This window comes from Microplitis demolitor, chromosome 5 (genome assembly GCF_026212275.2).
Source record: "Microplitis demolitor isolate Queensland-Clemson2020A chromosome 5, iyMicDemo2.1a, whole genome shotgun sequence".
Taxonomy (NCBI): Eukaryota; Metazoa; Arthropoda; class Insecta; order Hymenoptera; family Braconidae; genus Microplitis; species Microplitis demolitor.
The window spans coordinates 21,066,167-21,090,970 of record NC_068549.1 but is presented as its reverse complement, the minus strand read 5'-3'; the positions used below and the strand labels follow the sequence as shown (position 1 = coordinate 21,090,970).

General features: G+C 28.4%; 1 protein-coding gene across 2 annotated transcripts in view; it reads right to left on the bottom strand.

Moving 5' to 3' along the window:
* The window catches only part of LOC103579399 (3-phosphoinositide-dependent protein kinase 1), a 112,912-nt gene that overhangs the window by 2,703 nt on the left and 85,405 nt on the right, over positions 1-24,804 (bottom strand). The window contains exons 1-3 of one of the 2 annotated variants that reach the window (XM_008560785.2): positions 7,033-7,372; positions 1,782-2,021; positions 62-1,411 (exon numbers count right to left, since the gene is read on the bottom strand). In XM_008560785.2, the coding sequence (XP_008559007.1) occupies positions 62-1,411; positions 1,782-1,952 (1,521 nt within the window). In that variant the 5' untranslated portion in view covers positions 1,953-2,021; positions 7,033-7,372. Of the gene's footprint in view, positions 1-61; positions 1,412-1,781; positions 2,022-7,032; positions 7,373-24,804 lie in introns of those variants that run through there. The other variant, XM_053739062.1, reaches the window with a different exon arrangement.

Here is a 24,804-nt window from a genome sequence, read left to right as displayed (position 1 = left end):
TATTATTTATTTTATAATTAATTATAATTGAAATTAAAAAAAAAAAGTTGTAGACAATTACCGTGTGAACGAAGAAAATTTTGAAATTTTTCGGTTCGACTCTGAGTTCTTTACTCCATGGAATCTCTCCCTTCAAAATCATATTGAAAGGGTCGACGTAAAATAGATGGGGTCCGGTGGTCAGTAGCAGCATCCGTCTTCGAGCAAAAAGTCCTTTGCGTTTGTTGATGAAACCTTGTTTGAGAATTACTTGATCATCGACAAAAGGATGCCACTGATTAGACGCACGCTGAGCCTCTAGTTGACTTTTAAATTCTCCAGGTGTTAAGTCGACGATACTTGACGCCTTCTGCTTGGGTTTTTTGACGACAGATATTACGGGCACTGGTTTCTCAGGTGTCTCTTGACCGATACCAAGACCGAGTAATCTTGTGAGTTGTTTGTCATCAAGACCCGGCTCTAGATGATCTGGTACCCGGTAATGGGAGCGCATTTCTTCGTGCTCAGACGTACCAGGTAAATATGGGTAAATAGATGGCGGTACTTGTTCATGGAGTGTCTCAAAATCAACGCCCTCGAAAAATGGGTGAGCGCGAATGCTTGGATATCCAGCACCGTGTTCATCTTGGGCGCCAAGTCTCTGCGATTGATCGATAATCAACAACTGGCTCACAAGTGACTTAGCCAATGGGCAAAAACCATCTGGGATTTCGTAGTCGAGTTTGAGAATTTGTTGAAAAATGAGATATTCACTTTTAGAATAAAATGGCGGCAATCCTGATACCATTTGATAGATAATACATCCAAGAGCCCAGAGATCAGATGCTCTGGATGCTGGTTTGTCTGTGAGTATTTCCGGTGATACATATTGCGCCGTACCGACAAATGAATTTCTTCTTTCGCGTCTACGAGGTCGTTCATTTTTATCACTAGCGTCAGACTGGGTTGTTGTTGTTGTGGTGGCGGTGGTTGTTGTTGTCAAGGTATCGGGATCGTCTTTGAGTATTTTAGCGCTACCGAAGTCGGTGATCAGTATGTGCATTTTTTCGTCAAGAAGAATATTTTCGGGTTTAAGATCGCGATGAATGATTCCAAGACCGTGAAGGTACTCCAATCCGCGGAGAATTTCCGCGGAGTAGAACTTGGTACACTCGATGTCAAATGACCCGACTTTGTTGATGTAAGGAAGTAATTCCCCGTTTTTGGCGTACGACAGTACAAAGTAAAGTCGGTCGACGTCTTGAAAGGTACAAAACAATCTTACGAATGAGTGTCTTGCACCAGCCAACATGTTCAGTACTTCTTTCTCACGTTTTACGTACTCAGTCTTTTTTTCTTTTATGATATGACGCTTCTCGCACACTTTTATAGCATACTCTCGGTTAGTATGGATGTCTTTGGCGATGTAGACCTGTAATACAATAACAATTATGTTAATTATATTTAAGTCTTAATTTTTTATTAAGAGAGTAAAGAATAATTTATGATCCTGGAGTTAATAGACAATTAATAATTTTGGGATTTTTTTTCTACATCAATTATAAAAAAAAAAAAAAAAATCTAAAAAAATGCACTTGTAGGAAATTAAAAAAACTACAAGTGCAATTTTTTTAAATATTTTTTTTTTAATAATTTATTGTTTTTAAAAATAATGAAAAAATTATTAGACGTTGGCTAACTTCGGTATCATGAATTTTTAATTTAAAATTTTTTTGATACTGGGGTATTTACGTAGGGATTGTAGGTTTCTGGTAAATAAATATATAAACAAAATAACTTACGGTAGAAAAACTTCCTTCGCCAATAACTTTACCGAAGATAAAGTCATTAGCAGTACGCTTGTGCGGCTGAAGGATGTTGATGGTAGGATTTGCCGCAGGAGGAACTCGTGGCATGAGATTATCAGACGGCGCCACTACGCCGCTGGTAACATCATTCGTTGGTGGAGACATTTTACACACCGGGCCCTCCACCGTTACCGTCGGTTGTGTCGAAACACTGAGCGTCTGGTTTGCCACACGCTGAAACACAATAAATAAACATAAATTATTATCAATTTAAATTATAATCTTATATATTTTAAATATATAATTATGATAATTTTAATTAGTCCGTGTAATGGTTCTTTCAACAGAAACCGAGACGCCAGACTAAAATATTAAGCAATATTTGGTCAATTGCTTAGGTGACTACTCTCATTACCAGTTATCATTACTGTCGCGGAATCGCGTATTTAAAGAAAAATAAAATTTTTTGGATATTTTTTTTGGGCTTAAAATTTTATAAGAAATTCACTAGATAGTAGAGATTTAAACAGAAAATAAGTCAAAATTTTTCTTAAGATAAGAAAAAGTTTTTTTGGAGCCAAGAATTTTTTTTTTCTGTGTCTAATAAAAAAATATATAGAGTAGTATATTTAAGATGTATAAAAAAGCAAGATGATCCGGCATTGATACTTGGGAAGAAGAACCCTCAGTTAAAAACTGTCACATAATACATATTTCCGGTGTTTAACGATCGTTTGTAGTTGTGACACAAGGACATTGCCCGTTGGCAACCCTAATCACTTTATTTCCTGTCTGAGCAACCAAACTCATCTTACACAACTCATATATTTATATATTTACTTGTTATTGTATTTCAATCTCTATTAATTATTCATTTTATAAATGTGTTTTTATATTTTTTTACTCCATGTTGTTTACTTGTTTTTAATCTCACCAAGCTGCTCTACACATTTATATAATCGTGTTATTTATTAATGGCATTTCATCTTTACGACCCGAAGGCCGTCAGAAGCCTACCTCATAGCCCATGAATCGCCAACGTGATCGAGCCGTTTCCGGTTTCACGATCGAGGCTCTTGGCGCGAGTGTAAGTGAGAAAAAAACAAAAAAACAGACAAGGATACTACCCATTATTATTATTGAGGCTGAGAATTTCGTGGCTCATATTTACGTCGATTTCGGCTTAGCAACAGCTGTTTGGCTCGTAACCCCCACTATCATACAATTCACTGATTTTTAACCCGCTCGCATTAATTATTACATAATTTATTATCTCCATCCATAAAGTTTAATCACTTTGTTTTTATTTAAATTTCAAAAAAAAAAAAAATAAACAAGTAAATAAAAGCTAACATTTATCAATTACCTAATCAATCAATCAATCACTCGTTATTTATTAAATTACATATTTATCACTTAATTAAACTAATTCTCGACATGAGTAAAATAAAAGTATCACATATATATATATATATAAAATTTAATTACAAATTACTGCCAATAAAAGTAAATGAATTTTTGGTTAATTTGCTCCATATATATACATATACTTCCTAATTTAATAAAATAATTCAAGTCAATAAAGTAAATAAAGTAACCAATATTTACGGAACTGACGTCTTATTTTTATTTATTTATTAAATTTTTTTCTAACTTAATATTTGCTCCAAGTTGTAGTTACTACGACTGAGACTAACCCTATGGCGTCAACCATGCGTGTAAGGCCATCGACCTCTTGGAGTGTTCGCCCGGGAAGTCACCGGCCTGTTCATTTATTTATTTGCTTATCTAGTATTCTCCCCTCTCTGTTATACTGTGACCCTGGTATGGTGTGAGATAGTAAACTATGTAAGACAGTAATATATACATACATATACATATACATATACATATGTAAGTAACAAGAAAAGAAAGAGGGCAATAAACTAAAACCCGCAATATAAGCAGCACACATCTACACTAGGCATGTGTGATGTGCGATGTGTCATGTATCATATATATACATATATATATATAAATATACTTACGCATCATACAGTTAAGACATCCAATACATAGTAAAATAAAAGTATTATATATATTGGTATATATGGATAAGGGTAATTAAAAAATATCCCAGGATATAAGACGTAGCGTGTGAACGTTAGTGTATGACGTAATTGAGAATGAAAAAAAAATTTTTTCTCAAGAATAAAGTTAATTATTGTTAAGTTATTGTATACAAACGTGTGTACTATAAATTTTATGAATGGTCGTTTGGTATACTATAGTGTAGTAGTATCGCTGCGAAACGGCTCTTGAAGGCAACAACAACAACAACAACAACAACAACAACAACAACAACAACAACTATGTTTATTCTTTTTTTTTTTTTATTTATCATTTTCTCTTATTCACTGCTTCTGCCTCTCTCTTTTTTCATTGTTTCACATTCTGTTGTAATATATGTATATGGATATGTATATAGATATGCTTTTTCTTTTGATAGATAAAGTGTTCACTGTACCCCTATGTACGTAAATATATATAGTAACAATAACAATAACAAAGCGTATAATAGTAAAGTTATATTTACGGAATTATAAATTTAGCTTAAGCCTCACGCATCCTTGTCATTCATTTTCATTTTCATTTTATTTTAAATTTATTATTATCTTATTTAATGTACAATGGACCCATATCTCCCTCACGGCCGTGAAATTTTATTATTTTCTTTTATTTCTCAAATGGCTACGGTCTATAACTCAAAACTATTTTAAACCGAGTGATAAATATAGACAAGTTTATTTTAAATTTTTGAATTTTTTGCTATTGAGTTAAATATTTATGTCTTTAATTTATTTACACCCATGAAGAAAATATATAAATACATATAAAATATGTATAAAATATATATTTTAAATATGAGTGTAAATGTAGCAGATAGACAAATTTAAAATAATTAATAAAATAAATTTTTTAAAAATGCACATTTGAAAAATTTTAAAAATTAATAAGTGCATTTTTTATAAATATTTTTTTAAAAATTATTTACTCTATTTATTTATAATTTTAAATTTGTATAATACATTCAGTCATATTTTAAATATATTAAAGATCTTAGAGTAAATAATAAATATATATTTTTTTATATTCTAAGATACATTTCTGAATAGTAAATATAGACGTTTATTTTAAATTTTGAATTTTTGAATATTGAGTTAAATATTCGTTTCAACTTTATTTATTTAAATGTCTAGAGAAAATTAATATATTTTTTTCTATTTTTATCCCATTCATAATTTTTCGCTTTAATTTTATAATATATATATATATATATATATATATATATATATATATATATATATATATATATATATATATATATTTCATTCATCTTGAAAGATAAAATGTAAATTTTAGTAGACTGACGTAAGCGACAATTCGCTAAGGCGTATAAGTACTACTTTTACTCGTGAATGAGATGTTTTGCATTCGCAGACGATGAAAAATTTCCAACTCCCTAACGTATATCGCTGTTGCAAGTGCAATATGTACAAGTACATTCAAATATAACCGCGCTTTCTCTCACTGATCGTTTATTAAATTTTTTTGTATTTAGTCTACGCATTGAAATTTTTTTTTTGAATTTTTAAATGAGTGAATGCAGCAGACAATTTAAAATTTTTTAAATTTTATAATTAATGAACAAAATATAAGTAGAGTAAAAATAAAAAAATGCATGTTTAGATAAATGAAAAATCTGTACGCGCATTTTTTTAAATTTTATTATTTCAATTTATTTATTTGAAATTTAAAAATTTTTTCGTCTGCTTCATTCAAAACAAAGAATTTGAATTTTAAAAAAAATATTTCTTGTGTAGAAAAAAATACTTCAAATTTTGAAAAATGATTATTAGGAAGTAAACAACGATCTAAATATAAAATTACATATCTAGATTAATATAAAAATAATTATAGTTATTGTTATTATTTAAAGTATGTTAACTATATTGTTTATCATCGGGAAATATTACTTGTCATCACGACATTGTAACACTTGATATTATTAACCTTCTTTAAGATAAATAAATATATTATTATATTTATATTTATCGGCGTAAATTTTTTCGATCGATAACTTTACGAGGCCGCAATAAATGCGACGTTAAATACATTAATTTATAACTATTTTAATGCAATAATATTTACATCCTGATACTGAAGTTAGTTGACGTCTGATAATTTTTCATCTTTTTCAAAATCATTCATTTTTTAAAATTCCGCCTAAAGTTTTTTTATTTTTCTACATGTGCATATTTTTTTTTTTTTTTTTTTTTTTTTGTAATTTATGTTGAAAAAAAAATTCAAAATTGCCAATCGTCTGCTACTTTAGTGTGAATGTAACTGACAGCATTTTTAAAATTTAAAAATAAATAAATAAAATGTAAGTACAGTAAAAATAAATAAATGCACATTTAGATAATTGAGAAATCTATATGTGCATTTTTTTAAATTCCATTATTTTGAGTGATTAATTACTTTATTTAAAATTCAAAAAATTGTAAATCGTCTGCTCCATTTATACTCAACTTCAGGATAATTTTTACCCTAATAAATTGAAATACTTTTTTTTCTACTTGATTTATATACATACATGTATATTTTGTAAGTAGGGGAGATATATATTTTAAAGATGGTTCAAGAATTGTCTGAAATGGTTCAATGATACTTTTGCAGCTGCTACAACTGCCCGAAACTACTTATAGAATTTTCCATGATGCCGAAAGTATGAGATTAAAATTTTTACTTATTTTCAAAACACAAAACTAATATTGAGTCAAAAATTTCAAAAAATTTATCTGAAGAATTTTTAAAAATTACGTAGATATTTTTCAAATTTTTTTAAACAATTAACGCCTTATTAAAAAAAAATTCAAATTTCAAATTCCCCGCTATTTTCAGCATCGCGATATTTAAATAATCGTGTACATAATTTTGCAATAAATTTTATAAAATCATGTACTAGATTTAAATTTCGTAATAAATTTTTTTGAATTTCTTAATAATTAAAAAATATGAAAGCTTTAATTAAACAAAAACAAGGCTACAAGTACAAGGATAAATATTTGATCTAGATAACAGTTTCATTTTTTGAATTTAAAAAATTAAATCTCATTACTGATAATTAATGCAGATATTTAATTAAAAAAAAGTAAATGAGTTATTAAAATATATGTAAACTTGTTCTGTTTAAATTAATTACCTTGAAAAATTTCTTAAGTTGTCGATAGCCGCGATGTAATCGCGACGTAAACTGCTTGTTGGAATCCAGTTTGAATTTTTAAAGCCACTGTGACAAAACGAAATTTAAAAATAATATTTACATTAACAAAACTAAACTGATTAACTTTTTTTTTTTTATTTAGTAACTAATTGTTTATTTTTTTTTTATAAATCGCCGTAAATGTTTTTTTAGTTATTTATATTTATATATATGTATATATGTATGTATATGTAAATTGATAAATACAACTGGACGGAACTCGTAAAGAAATAGATCTACACTCTCCGAAAACCGTTCGCACACTGAATTTCTGTGCTCGTCGTTTCCCAACTGCTTACCCGCGCTTTATCCCCACTACCAATAGTCTGGTTGTGTTCCGCCCTAAGCGTCGACCCCCACTCTTATAACTTGATACTGACTATACGTTATGTTTCCCACTACTGAGCTGCCCCCGCATTGTACGACGCGGGATTTACCCACTCAAATATGTGGAAGTTTGTGTACAATAATAATGATAACAACACAAAAAAAAAAAAGATAAATATATGAAATAAAAAAAAAAATAAAAATAAAAAAAACAAAAAAAAAATGAAATTTGAAATGAAAAAAAAAAAAAAAAAAAAAAATTATGGATAATTTTAAATGTGACAGATAGACAAAATTTTTTGAATTTCAAAAATAGAATAATTGCCGCCTTTTTTTAAAAAGTATAAAATTGATCTATAAAGTAAGTGACCGGGCAAGTAAAGGAGTTAAAAGTATTGACGTTATATTACGTGGTAGGGAATAAGTTGTAAAGAATACATAAGAATAAGATAGAAAATGCGCGCGCATATAAACTTAACTATAGAAGTGAGAAAATTCCAACGACGGCGCCACAAATTCCCACTCTTTTATGACCACGTGGGATTATTTGGAGTAGGGATTTCTGTGTATACGAGTCTCAAATCCGCGCGCGCATTCTTCAACCACTTCGTGGTGTATTTGTTTGTTTACAGGCAACTTCTGGGAAATACGCGATACGAGTAACGGTCTCAGTCTCGACGGTGGCTTGCATTCCCATTCTAGCTTCGCATCCGGTCAATTTTTTAATTCCATTATACAATATTGTTTAATAATTATTATTTACATTCAAATACTGATTTTTTAAATCTTTCTTTCAAATAAATACATTAGGAGGGCGTAGTAACTCAACTTTTGTATTTTACTTAGTAATTACGTCTTTAATTATTATGTCACTTGAATAACAATCGATTAATAAATTAAAAAAAAAAGAAAATTCAAAAATTCTGTAAGAACAAAAAAAAAAAAGGATTTTTTGGCGCGAAAAATTTTTAGTAGCTCCAAAAAATTTCTACTTGACCTCAGAATTTTTTTGCATCGAATTGAAAACAAAAATTTTTTTAAGGCAAGAAATTTTTTCTAAAGAAAATTTTTTTTTTTCATTCCATAATAAAAAATTATGACTGTGAAGTTAAACAATTTTCTGATTTTTTTTAAAAAAATCAATGACAGAAAAATATGCATTTGTAGGAAATTAAAAAAAAATTTTAATAGAAAAACGGATTAAAAATTTGAATTTTAAATTTGGCGCCTTTTAAATAAAAAAATTATTGGCGGAATTTAAAAAAATTTATCATTTTTAAAAAAATCATAAAATTAGACGTCGGCTATCATGAAAAATTTTGCACTAATAATTTTTTTTCTATATGATCCAGCCTTAATATTTACATAAATGCTTAAAATTATTATTTAAAAAATAAAAATTTGACGTGTCTTTAATAAATAAACAGACAACTTATAAAATATTTGTATTTAATCAAGTGTAATAAAATATTTAATTATATATAATTTGTTAAGACCGTTATAATTAAATATTATAAAATAATATGACAGATGGGAAACGAGACATAGTTAACTGTATCGAGATTTTATAACTTAATTTTTATTTGTCGAATTAATAGTTTTATTACTGTGGTGGATCATTTATATCTTGTTTACGTGTTGCGATGCGTTTTACAAGTCATCATAACTACGGCTCGTGTTGATGATATGACAAAGTCCAATAATGATAAAAAAAATAATAACAATAATAATAAACACAGCAGACGAAAAAATATCAAAGTAATTGTTTAGTTATTTCCTCCTTGGCATATGTACGATATCATCTTAATTAATTTCGGAGTATGCACATACATTTGAGTAATTTACTAAAAATTTTCATGTAAATGTTGAAAACTATTAACACACATCTGTACACTACTACACATGAGTTGATGAAACAAATTATCTATTTATAAAAATAATTTTAATAGGTCACTTATGTGCAATTTGAACTTTGTAACTTTTGCCATAAAAGTATGGAAAGATTTTTTTTTATTCTATTTGTTGTTAATTTTACAAGCTATGAATAATTCCTTGGGGTCGATCATACATTTGTTATATCGTTTTTGAGCTCATAGAATTTTATGCTTTGATTAAATATTTAAATTATTTTTTTATTTTTAACTTGAAGAAACTTTAAGTTTATTGTTTTCTTTTTATAAAGCTCTTTTGTAGGCCATTTAATTTTTTTACGTAAGTTTGAAATTAAAAAAAAAATTATTAATAGGGTAAATTTTACTAAACACAGCGAAAATTTAAAATTTTTGAATAATGATCACATGGAAAAACATGATGTTCAGTTTCAATAGTTTGTAGTTTATTTCCGACTTAAAATTAGTATATTCGATACTAATATCAAATTAGGATCATTATATATATTACAAAATGGCTATTATTTATATGAAAATTTGATACACATGCAAGAGCAAAATTTGTAATTTTGTATATGAAAATTAATATGAAAAAGAATCGATATATTAGTACCTACAGTTATTACTATTCAAATAAACAGAAAAATTTTAAAAATGAGGAACCGAAAAATTAGAAAACGCACATATTAATATGTAAAGATCTAGTATACGAATTTTTCATTTTATTATTTACCACTTACTCGATATATGTATATAATAAATTAATTTATAATAACGAATAAATAACATTTTATATAAATTATTAGTCAATGGGATAGAATTTATAAAATAAAAATTAAAAATTTTCGATATTTTTATGAGCAAAAAATCAGTATCTAGTATACTAATTTTTCATTTTATTTTTTACCACTTATTCGATTTATGTATTTTGTAAATTAATTTATAATGATGAATAAATGATATTTTAAGCTAATAATTGATCAGTGATATCGAATTTATAAAATAAAAGTTTGTAACTTTTGAATTTTTCGGATGGAAAAATCAGTATCTAAGATAGCAATTCTTAATTTGACAAATCATTACTTTTTAATAGATTATGCCGTAAATTAATTAACTTTCACTAATAAGTCACGTATTATACCTAAAAGTAATAATATTTAGTTACTTTTTGAAATATTTGATAATTGTTTTTAGGAATCTACAAAAATTAATAAACTACTTTGCATTAAGCACATAATAGTACTAATTATTGATAACAGATTCCACTTTTTACTATTTTTCATTAATTTTTAATATTATGCTTTTTCCGAGTCATTTTTCTCAAAAATGAGTCATGTATATTTAAATATATATTTATTTTGTCGTTTTAAAAATATGTAATTGCTTTATCTTTTGAAATTCTCAAAAACAAAAATATAGATATATATGTATTCATAAATATATCTTTAAATATTATTATAATTAGTTAAAGTACTTGAGTCATTAAAAATTATAAAGCATAATCTTTAACAATAATTTCTTATTTTTCTACTTTGCTTTCACAAAAATATTTTTCTTCACTAGATAATTAACATGACAATTACTGTTGACCGACATATTATAGAATACATATATATACAAGAAAAAAAGGAATTCTTGGCGCAAGAAATATTTTGCATTATAAATTAGGACAAAAATTTTCTGAGGACTAGAAAAAATTTCTCAATGCAAGAATATTTTTTTTTCATATATATATATATATTGCTATTGAGCAAAAGATAAAATTAAAAAAAAAAATGAAAGTATAAAAACACAAGCGTAAATATTTCGCAACCAATAAATTGTCATGAAAAAAGGAATTATGAATTTGATAGTAAATCGATGTGCAATAAATATGTGCAACATTGTATGAAGTATATTTACGAGAAGCTCATCATCTTTTCGCCTTTGCTCCTTAGCAAAGATAACCAATTAATAACGTAAGAGAGGCGTCAAAGACCGACGATCTCTACCGGAATGGAAAGCTTCCATCAACTGTCTAGACAAGTTTCCTCGGAAAATTTATTGTCGACTTAAGCAATTTTTTAAGTAAAAAAAGAAAATGCAATTCATTTTTGAAATTAATCTTTGGTAACTAGTAAAAAAATTGACTCAATAGTTTCCATTAATTTTCTCAATCGTTTCAAAACTAGTGTTTTTTTTATGATACTCAGATAGCCGAGGTCCAAAAACTTTGAATTTTTTTAAAAACTATTAATTATAAAAAAAAAATATATAGAAAAAATTGCACCTATAGCTTTTTTAATTTTCTACATGTGCATTTTTTTAATTTTTTTTTTTTTGTGATAAATTTGTCGGAAAAAAAAAAATCCGAAAATTTCTAATCATCTGCTAACTACGGCTGTGAATATAGCAGACAGACGAATTTAAAATTATAAATAAGTAGAGTAAATAATTAAATAAATAAAATTTGTAAAAATGCACTTATTAATTGCGAAATTTTGAAAATGTGCATTTTTTTTAAATTTCATTTTATTAATTATTTACCCTATTTATTATTAATTTCAAATTTGTCTGATTTCTGATACATTCACACTCATTGCCTACTTCAGGATCATGTTTTTTTTTTGTTATGTTGTGAAATGAATATTTCGAAATAAAATAAAAAATCAAAGTTTACTACCGTTGTATAAAAGATTTAATATTTAACCCAAATATATATATATATATATATGTTAAGAGGAAGTTTGATCATTACAAGAAGAGGATCTTGATAATCTTGATGGAATGTCAGGATATGAAGTTTACTATAGCAATTAATTTGCACTTAGGGACTTCCTACCCGCAATTTCGAATAACCGGATATGCAATAGCGACTACTTGCAGTAATGCTTAATCCATTAAATCTAGTACACATATTTGTATATATATCTATCTATATATATAAATTATAAGCAAATATTTCATTTGATAATTTAATGTTTATTATTGTTAATTAATTATAAGTATGTTTACTTGACAAAGTTGTCATGATTTACGGAATTAAAGAGTAAACAGAACGTACATATCAGTGATTGAGTATTGGCAAAAAAAAATTATTGATTGGTAAAAATTTATCAAGCCTTGATATAGCCTAGAATTTTTTAATAAGACATTACCATGTAATGTTTTAAGTAAAAAAAAAATTAGTGTAATAAAATATATATATATATATGGTTAAGTATTTATAAATATCGTATACATTAACGCGGCCTAATAAATTTTTGTGATTATCGAGGCTTGACACTTGATTAAAGAGAAACGAAAACAAAATACTGAGCGTGCTCAGCCACGCGCGAGCAGCATGATCACTATATAGGCAATTACCGGTCTCAGTCGGGAAATAATAATGTTTACTGGTCTGAACCGCCTGGCGTTAATTTGAGAAATGTCGAAAATTAAAGCAGAGCGATATGATAGAAGTAGATAATTGATAAGCCAATGACATGAATTCGCAGATGTAAGAAAGTTGGATACTGATAATAATTTTAAAAAATTAAATAAAACATATTTTTAAATTATTACTACATATATAATCTTTCGTAAAAAATATTTACTCGATTTACATAAATACTTAAATTACAGCTACGAGCGCGGATCCGATATATATGTATGTTACATGTGTATGTAGTAATTAAAGTTATTTAAATAAAATTTTAAAAACTCACTTAACGAATTAGTTATTAAATTTAATGAGTTTTAAAATAAGTATTCAAGTAATTAACAGAATAATTTTAATTACAAATTTTTTTTTTTTTTTTTTTACTAATGAGAAAGTTTTATTTATGTATTTTTTAAAAAATATCTTACTGTAAAAAATTAACGGGATTAATGTGGACTAAATCCGGAGTTTAAATAAAATCCAAATTACCCCGAAATCCCTTTGCTGAAAAATTAATTCCCGTATATAGTAATTTCTTTTTACTCAAAAATCCCGCGTAAATTTGAATTTAAATAAAATCCGTACTCCCGAATTTTTACAGTACAGATTTTAATTATTTTATTGTCAGTGATATAAATTCTCTATATATATAATATGAAAGTATTTAATGCTGATCTGGCAATAAAATTTTTTTATCACGAGTTAAAAATTGAAATCGATGGAGGTCTCGTGCTTTGTATATTACACCTGCATCCTCGAGTATTTTGGCGCGTCTTGTTGCCAATCACGTGGCAAACGTCTATATTTTATATACATACATGTATATATATATAAATGTATATCTATTTTTATAGCGTGTTAGTATAATGATAAATCACATATGTGTATATAAATACACATAAATTTAGTAGACTTTATTATAGCGAATGGATATAATAATAATATATATGTATATATTTTTTAAAACGATTTTGTCATCTATCATTGCGCCTGGTAGTGCGTAGTACGAACAATTAATCACTAAACCAACATTATTGTTGTTATACTGCTAAATGTAAACAAAATAATTTTTTTTCCCTTGGGGTTTTTTAAATGAGGAGGTCTCTGATAATGTGCTGTTGTTATTATTATTATTATTTTGGGTTTTTTTCATCTGATAACTATTTCCATTTGTCTCTTAATTGCTATGATGATAATTACGTACACAATTAATTACATACCGTAATTTAAAATACATTAGTTGTACTGTAAAAAATCAGAAGCAAGATTTTATTTAAATCTGCATTCATTCCGACTTAATTTAAGAGTTAATTTCACTTAAAGATTAAAAAAATAAAGAGTAACCGGTTTCATATTTACTCCAGATTTAATCTGCGTGGGAGACCGAGGCATGACGGCCACGTCAAAAATTTGGTAAAAATTTTTTTCTTCATTTTCGGTCAAATCATATTATCTCTGATGTTTTAAAAATATTTTAGACTGATCTGTAATATCTGGGGCATAATGGACCACCTGAAAAAAAATTTGCTACAGAAATTTTTTTTTTTTTTTTTAACTAAAATGAATTTTTAAAATTTATTGATTTAAGCTTTTTCAAGCCAATAGATTAATTGTGGTTAAAATAAAAAAATAAAAATTTCAATAAAACGGGTCATATCTGCTAAATCAATTTTTTTTTTTTTAATTTGAAGTCCATAGGATTATAGAGGTACGGAAGAAGTCTACTTGTGCTTAAAATCTTTCTTTTTTAATAAAAAAAACAAAAATATTTTTTAAAATTTTTTGAGAGGGGCGTTGGAAAAAAAAAAATTTTTTTCTTTGAATTTTGATAAAATCTTAATGGATTTGCTTAAGAAAGGATAAAATTAGGTTGACCTATATTAAAAGCCATAAAAAATTAATTACCGGCTTAAAGAATCCGTCGCGCCCTGCTCTCCCTTATACTCAAAAATTTTTCAGGATAAAGTAAAAAAAAAAAAAAATGTCTATTAACTAAATGATTATTTTATCTTAGGTTTTTTTAAATGAGACAATTTTTTTTTTGGTAGATAAATATATACAGTATTGTAATTGTCATACTAATTATTAAATACGCACTTAATAACCTGAAAGTCAAAAAATATAATTACTGTAAAAAATGAGTTATTAATGTACGAAATAGGCGCCAGTCGTATCGAGCCAGACGAATAAGGTAAGTAAAAAAAAAAAAAAAAAAAAAAAAGACAATAACAATAATAATTATTAAGATAACGATAATGAATATACTTATTTTGTTTGTTTTTGAAATTTAATTATTTACTTTACTTTTTTTTCTTTTACGTCCATAATTGTCTGTTTATTTTTCTGTCGTATAGTTGTAATGAAAATAATTATTTAACTTATCTAACTAAGTACCTAATTATTATAACATATCACATATAATGGCTTAGACATTTGACGTCACTAGTTGTAATCTATGTCAAATATCTTAATTACGGTTTAACAAAACTTTATAAGTTTTATGTTTACATATTTGATTTTTTAAATTTAACGTTTGTTTACTTTAAAAGTATTTTGCTATCGATTATTGTTATATAAATAAACATATTTTTGTTTGTTTGTTTACGTTTTTTTTTTTTTTAAATACAATATTGACCTTGTCTCACATACTTTATATATATATTTAAATAATTTTGTTTGTAAGTATATAAATATCAGTAGCCAATAACATTATATATATATATATATATATATTGTCTTAATGTTATATCATAATATAATTATATACAGGTGTACTTTGTTAGTTATTAAAAATTGATAAAATCTTACGTGTAATATTTTATAAAAAAATAAATATTTTTTGAATTAAAAATTTGAATTTAACCTTGACATCACGCGCAGCAAATATATTTAATTTAATCTTTTTACAATACCATCTATATAACACATGTCTGTCTTACGGCAGAAAAGTCATCTATATAATATCGTCACATATGACAATAAATAAATTGCTTACGTACTTTTAAGATAACAAAAAAAAAAAGAAAAAAAAAAAATACATAAAAAATAATATTATTAACATTATTGCTTTACTTTGATATTTATTATTCTAAAGCATTAAAAATATAATATTTATAAATTTAAATATCCATAAAACTGACAATGCAATTATTTACCTTCAAGTAAAGCAATAAATTATTTTTAAATATTTTTTCTTTGTTAATTATTTGCAAGGATTTTTATTAATTATAATTACTGTGACAATATTCATAATGGCTTGTAACATATATTATAGTAATTGTCTTCAAAAGATTAAGAAAAAAACTTTAAAAAAAAAAAAAATATATGACTTACCGATAATATTTGACGACTTATGTTAACAATATACGAAGTAATCTGACTGTGATATTTTTTGCCAGATGTGTACTTGCGCATGTCAAGTGATGCATTATTCAAAGACATTATTTCACGTATCAGAAAATAGTTTAAGATTCAATTGTGTTTTTTTAAAATATATATACTTGTTATTGATAACTCTTTCTATAGTAAGACTAACAGTAATCAACAATTTATTCTACATATATATACTATTTACACATATGTACATATATGTTTATAGGGGAGCCTGGGGCACGAAGGCCCCCCTGGGGCATAAAGGCCCTCTTCAAAAATTAGGTAAAATTTTTTTTTTTTATTTTCCGTCAAAGTATGACCTTCATAATGTTTTTAGTATATTTTAAGTCAATACGTGATATGAGGGGCAAAACGGACAACTCGAAAAAAAAATTATAAAGAAAAAATTATTTTTTTTTTATTTTCCGTCAAGTTAATTTTTTTGTGACAATTTTTTTTTTTTAATGGTCCATTTTACCTCATACATCACATACTGGCCTAAAACGTCATAAAAACATTATAAAGGTCATAACTTAACGGGAAATAAAAAAAAAATTTTTGTTGATAATTTTTTGGAGAGGAGGCCTTCGTGCCCCAGAAAAAAAACAAATTTTTTTTTCGATTTTTTGCAAAATTTCTACTTATTCTTTCGATATCGACGGAAAATAAATGAATTTTATGGTTAAAAGCCACAAAAAGAAAAAACCGGCTTAAGGGGGCCTTCGTGCCCCAGGCTCCCCTATATATAAGCTCTATTATATAGAGTAATACATCAGCAATACATCTGAGTATTAATTGTTATGCCATTTTTAATAATCTTCAGAGTATATATATATATGTAAATATAATATTATGACGACAAGAAAACTGCGTCATGTATGACGAAAATGGCTAGAGTATAAGCGTGTTGTATTACTTGTTATCAATTCAAGTTGATATCTGTAATCGAATAGCGCATAACTATTATTTATTCCCACGCGTTACTTGGCAATTAAATTTGCGTACTATTGTTTTATAGTTTTTACAACAACGTGCTATGCTATTCAAATCGTACATACGTAATTTTATATTTTTTTCCTGATATATGATTTATTTTAATAGCTAAATAAATTTAGCAAACGTCATTTAAAAAAAAAAAATACTTATGTAATTGTATTGATAGTATAAGACGATTTAATTTTTTGAAAAATATTTTTTTTTCTTGTTGAGAGGAATAATATTGCTGATGTTTTGATAATTGATAAAATAAGTATTTCATTGTGTGATATAAATATTATTTTATCATATGTATTATATGCACAAACATATTTTTTTCTCTTATATGAGAGAAAAATATGTTTGTTTGTTTTTGAGTCCGTACGGGAAAATATATTTTTTTAAGTCTTATGGAAATATTAATTCTTTAATTTCCCGGTAAGAAATTTGAAAATTTTCAAAAAAAGGAAATTATTGGTTCTGGTAAAATTTTTTAAATTTGAATTTTTAATAGATCTTGACGTTTTGAGGTTTTATAGGAAATTATTCTGACTAATTTCAAAATAATGTCCAAGTGTATGTATGTGTGTAAATATTCTACAACTTTTGTCCTATATGAAAAAGTATATATTCGGGATATATATGGGCAAAATAGAAAATACATGTTTCATATATGCAGCATTTAGATTTTACTGCATATATATGAATATATACTTTTTCCGAACGGACTGAACTGATTTGGGTTTTTGAGATCGCGTTTGAAGCTCATTCATTCCAACAATTTTTGAGAAATTGAGAATAATCAGTAGGTTGCGTTCGGAGATATTTCAAAAATAATTTCAAAACTGTTTTTATTGGATGACTTGTAATGTACTCAATAGATTAATTCCAAAATCTAATGAAGCTGAAGCTAGCGGCTGTAATAAGTAGCGGTCAGGAAAAAAATTGCGCTAGCGGCTGTAATAAGTAGCAGCCACGCAAAAAATTGCTGGCCGCTACTTCTTATGGCCGCTAGCTTCAGTTTCATCAAAATCTAACCAGGTCTAAAACTTTATAAGTCGCGTCGAATACTACTCAAGCATCAAAATCGGTAGTTTTGTTCAAGAGAAATCGTGTCGAAAGAATTTCAAAAAACTTTTTTTTTCTAATAAAATCCAAATTTTTGAACAAATTAATGACGGTGATTTTTTTAAAGTTATTGAAAAAACTGCATTGAAATTGAACCTCAAAATCGGTTCATTATTTCCAAAAATATTGCTGATATTTAAAAAAAACAACTGGGATTTAATCCGCGTTCTTTACGCAAATTTTTTCAGTCTAAACAATAAAAACAAAAGTTCAAAATTTCAAAATATTGAATAATAAAAAAATAGAAGTAACTATTTGGCAATTTGTATCTGGATTACAAAAACTTTATTTCCATAACTTTAGATTAATTTCTTAATACATAGAATTCAGCAAAAAAAAAAAAAAAATCAAGCGTTTAATTACACAGTATTGGTTGTGTTTCAAATAGCTAAAGTCTCAAGTAAACTTTATTCTCTTGATCAAAGTAAATTCGACTTTTATATAATATATATGTTGAACAATACAACTCCATGCAATATTAGAAAAACTTTTTATCATTAGTATCAACAACTTGACGTGACCAGAAAAAATGTATGAAAAAATATCGATATAAAATCCTCACTTAAAAATACATATTTATAACTCATACTTTTATTAAACCAAAATTAATTCCTCGTAATGAAAATTGAATTTATTCAAATTTTAAATGAATACTAAAACAACACGACATAAATTCCGCGGATTCCTTCGTATTTAAATCATAGTAATAAAATTATTATTACTATTAATATGCATATACTTAAGCTCAGTTATTATTACAATTATTATTATTATTAGAATGATTATTATGTCTAAAGACAAAATATATGTATAAAGTCACGCTAGACTCTGGTTGCAACTAATTTTCATGCAGTTAGTAATTCAAATAGTTGTTGTTTTTTTTTTTTTATTTTTATTTTTCGTCGGCGTGTCGGCGACACAGACGAGATTGCTATTCCTCAGGGCCGCCGGAACACATATCGTCTCGCGTCCGAGACTGGGAACATGACTGTGCTGACTATGTCTTGGCTATATTTATCCGTGGAAAAGCATCTTGCCAAGTCGAGTAGAGTGTCGTCGTCGTGCATAGCGTACTAACGCATCAACTTGGATTAATCCAGTTCTTGGGACACCACAAGATGTCGTATACACAAACGTTAATAATTTGTTGGGATTTACGACATTTTTTTTTTACTCACCAGGACACGACATGTAGTTGACTAGCCGTCATAAGTCTGGTCCAGGGGATATAGGGAAAATTTTTTTAGCCTCCCTACTGGCATACGTCTAGTTTTGTTATCAACTACTCGTTATAAGCCTGTTTTACTTTATATGACTTTAAACGTCATATTTACTTTTTCTTACATAAGTCGGTCCTGATTTTTCTAGTGCTCGTGCTGATAAAATGACTACTTGTCTTTTTACACTGATAATTATAATAACGGTTCTCTTTAAAAATGAATCAGTGAAATTTACTGCGAATCAGTGGATATTCACTCATTTAACCAGTGGTATACTCATATGGTTCCTAATGCATACACTGTAAAAAATTGGAAGTGAATTCAGAGTTTTGGAGTTTTTAAAATCACTGCACACGGAGTAAATAGGGTTTGCTTTTTCAGCTGAGTGATTTTTGAGTAATCTAGATTTTATTTAAATCCACATCCACTATAATTTGAAATTTTAATACTAAAAGGGGTGAATTTTACTCCCAGGAAATTAAATAAATAAGCAGTCCGCGTTCACTCCGAATTTACTCCGCTAATTTTCTTACAATGTAGGGGAAGGGGGGGGGGCCACTCAAAAAATGAGGGCTTATATGTAATATGTCAGTCCATTTTTCCCCACTCTCCCCTAATAGGAGAAGGGGGGGATCCTTAAATTTTTTGGGGCCTTTCGCCCCCTCCTACCCTTACCCCTATTCACTAATTCGCAGTAGATTTCACTACTTAATTTTTAGAGAGTATTAATTACGGTAATAATAATTTTACTAATGAACATAATGGTCAATAAAATTTTTCAATTGTAACAGAAGCTTAAAATGTAATTAATTATAACAATTAGAATAATAAATTATACTTTACTTAATAATAATTAAATTATTCTCCGCAAAACATTGACAGTAAATTTTCATCATAAATTTGTCTTTTTTTTTTGGCTATTGTTAGTTTAAAATTTTGACAATTTTTACAGAGGCTTATAACGAACTGTTTGCTACAATTCTTAGAGTAATTAAGAGGGAGAAGTTGTTTAGTCTCAGTAACTCCTGATTAAGGGGAAGAAGCTTATTACGGGTAGGCTTATGACGGGTAGTTGACTATATATACATATATACATGTATAGACAACTTTAGCCTGAGTAAAAATATATTATTTATTCTGGTATGTCATTTAATTATTAAACCAGTTAAAAATTGTTATCCATAGGGGGCTAATTGAACGCGCAAGTTAACGAGAATACCTGGATTTAAAAAAAAAAAAATACAGATAAATACTACTTAGACAGTAGTGTGTAGTAAAAAAATGTTAAGATAAATATATACTGACGACTGTATATATACACAGAGTACATATACTTAAGCATATCTGTCGAGTTTGTCGACCGGTGACGAGAATTACTTTGACGTTATTTTCGTCATCCCCTTAGAAGGTTCATGACCCATAGTCTAAGCTTTTATATATATATATATATATATATATATATATATATACATATTTTTTTTGCGGTTGACGTGACGTAATCGTCACGCACGAGCAATCAAGAGTACGAATAATATAACAGAGGGAGAGTTCAGTAGATTAAAAATCCCCGGAATAATAATATTTAAAAATAAAAATAAAACGTTTGACCCAAATTCATGAGGCATTTGAAAGCTAGTGTAAAAGAAAGTTATAAAAAAATATTCTGACATTCTTGGTTGTCTTGCGGTAATGAAATTGCACCCACGGTTAATTTTACGGTAATAATTTTTATTATTTCCGGGCCCTAGGTTGTGTTTTTTCCATCTAACGGATGACCCTAAGGATCTAGTGACGGCGTTAGAGGACGGTAGATTTTGATGTATGGAATTAAAAACACTATTCAATTAATGATTACTGTGAATAATTACTTAGACAATTTTTAAATTACAGTAAAAATTTTTTATTGTCCCAATAAATTTTTTTAAAAATTTATTAGACGAGTAAAAATTTTTTTTGTGTACTAGTATCCCAGAATTTATCTTCATTTTCACTATTAATTGTCTTGACAATTAGAAATTTTAAAAAATTCATAGAGAAATGGGTACGACTCTTTTCTACAACCGCAAGATCCAAAACCCAGTCCCATTTTGTGGGACTTTTATGGCGTACTCATGGCGCCCATTTTCTCTTTTTTTTTCGTCACGACGGTGTTACCATAAATTATATATTTGAAATAATAAAAATATATAAAATAAATTTCTATAACTAGATTATGGGCAACTATGAAAGCGCGCGTAATATTTAAATTCAAATCTAACAGTAATTACTAATTCAATTATTTTTATTAATAGTTGGTGTACATTCCTGGTTGGTGGCATAATGTAATAATAGACAGCGAAGGATAGAATTAAAAGTAAATAAATAACTGAAGAAAAAAAAAAGTACATCAGTGAGTATGGCTTACTAACGCTCAGCTACGACAGACTCGGTATAGTAGTAGTCTTGCTGATGTTTTTGCAAATTGTTTTTACGCCTCACGTCACGGACGAGAGGCAAGAAATCGTTAAGTCGCGTCCCAGCCGTACCAAGTGAATTATTATCTAGCGATTATCCAGCGATTTCACAACCTTCGGTGCCCCAGTCGATTGGAATGCTAAATAATTATATTATTTTCTAAGAAAAAAAAATTAAAAAAAATACTATACTATTAGTTAAATAAGTAAACGTACAACTTTTAGTGTAAAAAGTAATGGGTGTAAAAAAAGGATGAATGGAGGAAGGATGCAGACATGATGTCAGAAAAATCAGGGAATTTGATCAGTTTTATGAAAGTTGTTTCTTAAAAAAAATAATAAATGAATTGACGAACAAGAAACTTCAAGTGCATCATCTTCAGGGCTCAATTGCCATGAATACCATCACCTAGTAGCGGCACTCTGAAAGGAGTCATTATCTTGGGATCCTGATTGGCGTTTCCCCTCGCACCTTGTTATTTAGCCGGCTATAAAACTCCACCGTTACTCATTCCCTCTTGTTCTATCTTGTACTCTACTCGTCTTATTTTTTAAAATTTTTTTCGCTTATAATATTTTTCTCCCTTTCGCTTAACTCTTTCGCTTTTCGTCTTACCTCATTTTCCTGAGTACGAGGCAGGTTGGCTCAACCAAACCTGAGAGTGTATCATCAGCGTAGTGTAATACAAGTTAAACATAAGCGGAGAAGTCGCGGGGCCTCTGGTGATGCCGAGCACGTATGGCACGCTACAAGGGGCTTACTCGATCTCGCGGTGCTCGGGGCCCATGGACTCGCGTCGAGCGTTGGCCTCGAATAACTGTGTGCAGGGAATGCCGCCGTGTGCTGCTACGGACATTCCGCCGCGGCAACAACCCGATTCGTCGAGTTCATTATTTCACCAGTTATTCTGCGCATTGCTGAACACTAACTTTTTTTTTTTTACTTCAGTTAATAAACATTTTTTTTTTTTATATTTTCATATCATTTTTTTATCTATACTCATATATTACAGGATAAATAAATATTAACTATCAATCGATATTTGTCATTTAAAATAATTATTTTTACTCGGAAAAAATTTTTTTTTAAACAAGAAATATTTTCTTACTTTAATAAAATTTTTCTTTTCAATTTATAGCGCAAAATATTTTTTTTTAAATGAGTAAAAATTTTTCGCGCCAAAAAATTTTGAATTTGTGTTAAATGTTAATGCAAATTGTTAGCTGCAATAACTTAAGAATTAAATAAACTCTTATAAAACCCGTAGTCTAAACCAACTTGGTGACTTTTCCCGGGACGCAAAAATATATATATATATGTATATATATAATAAAATAAAATAAAAACATCAGCAGCAATGAGGTATCTCGGGAATGCCGGTTAGTATATAGGAGCGGCCTTTGGCCAACTGCTGATGCACATGACCAAGAGAATTTTCTTATCCTGGGCATTGATCATCTTTACCAAGTTGACTCTATAAGACAAGTTATTTATTTTTTTATTTTTCACAAACCAAAATCAACCAAATTCCTTATTATTCAACCATAAGGGCAGCGTTCATTGACTTATGGGATTTTTTTTCAGGGACCAACGAAACTGTTCTCGCTGCACTTGTACGCAAATGGAGACTCAAAATTTAAACTGGAACCTTCTGCCCATGGACAAAAGTCTGCAAGCTTCCCTAAGTTGATAAAATTTTTTTCAACTCTTGCTGCACAAACGGGCGATGACGTTGATGTTGATGTTGATGTTGTTTGTTGTTGTTGTTGTTAAACATAAAAAAACAGGACATTGCAGGTGCGCGAGAAATAGCGTTTGTGCTCTTGAGAATTGAATATCGAGGAATGTATGCGGATCCTGAGAAAGGCAAAGACTTGTGAGCTACAGCGACCTTCTAAGGCCGCAACGAGTGGAGCAACAGTTTTATACTCTTTTCTTATTTTTCCTTGTGCAACTTGAGATGCTGACGTTCTCTCACAGTTGGATAGGAAGGCTACAAGTCCATCGGACTCTTGAGTATTGACTTGTATAGAAGATAAAAGAAAACAACGACAACAACAACAACAACAACAACAACAGACTTTTTTGTTTTTATCAACACATTAAACGAGTTTCATACCACTCGCGCTCCGATAAGCTCATCTTATAATTGTTAACAATCCTCAGTATCTCAGTTATTAAGTGTGACGTATGCGTTAATAAACAAGTAATATTGTTACCCAAGCTGTTTTTATTGAGTAAATTGTTTACTCAGTTATCAGCACGTGCTGTCTGATGTTTAGTAATACTTGCATAAATTCAAGCTCTGATATTTTTTTTGTTTTCTTTAAAGGGAGAGAGGGAGAGACAGGGAGAGACTGAGTTAGACAAACAAGCAATGAATTCAATTTCACATACCAACGGCGTTTCATTATTTTATTTTTCTTTGTACTCTTTCTTCTACTTCTTCTTTATCTTTTTCTTCTTCTTCTTGACTGTTGATATCAACTAGAGAATTCCATTTTACAGTCGATTTTCCAGAATTCCAATAAGCTTTTCTCCTTATCTCAGACATCGAATCGATAATGCTGTGTCAACATTCTCGTGGTTTTGAATTGAGAAGAAATAAAACAAAATAAAGTTAAACAATAAAAAGTAAAAGAAGAATAAGAATAAGAATAAGAAGAAGAAGAGGAAGAAAAAAAGTTGATGAGGTTTTCCGAGGTTGATTTTTCTTGGTCGACAAGTTGAGTTCACGGAACTCGGCGAGATGAATCCCACGGGCTGTTCGGTCCACTGCTGCAGTACAGAGGACTGCTACAGCATAACAGAGTAAGAGGATGATGCGCGTGCGGGCATGGGTAGTAGAGTGGTGGACTGGTGGTATGGTGTCCGATACGAGGCAAGAGGCATAGCAAGTTAAGTCCGTAGAGGGACGGTGTGTTGCGGTGAGAGGAAGAAGGAGAAT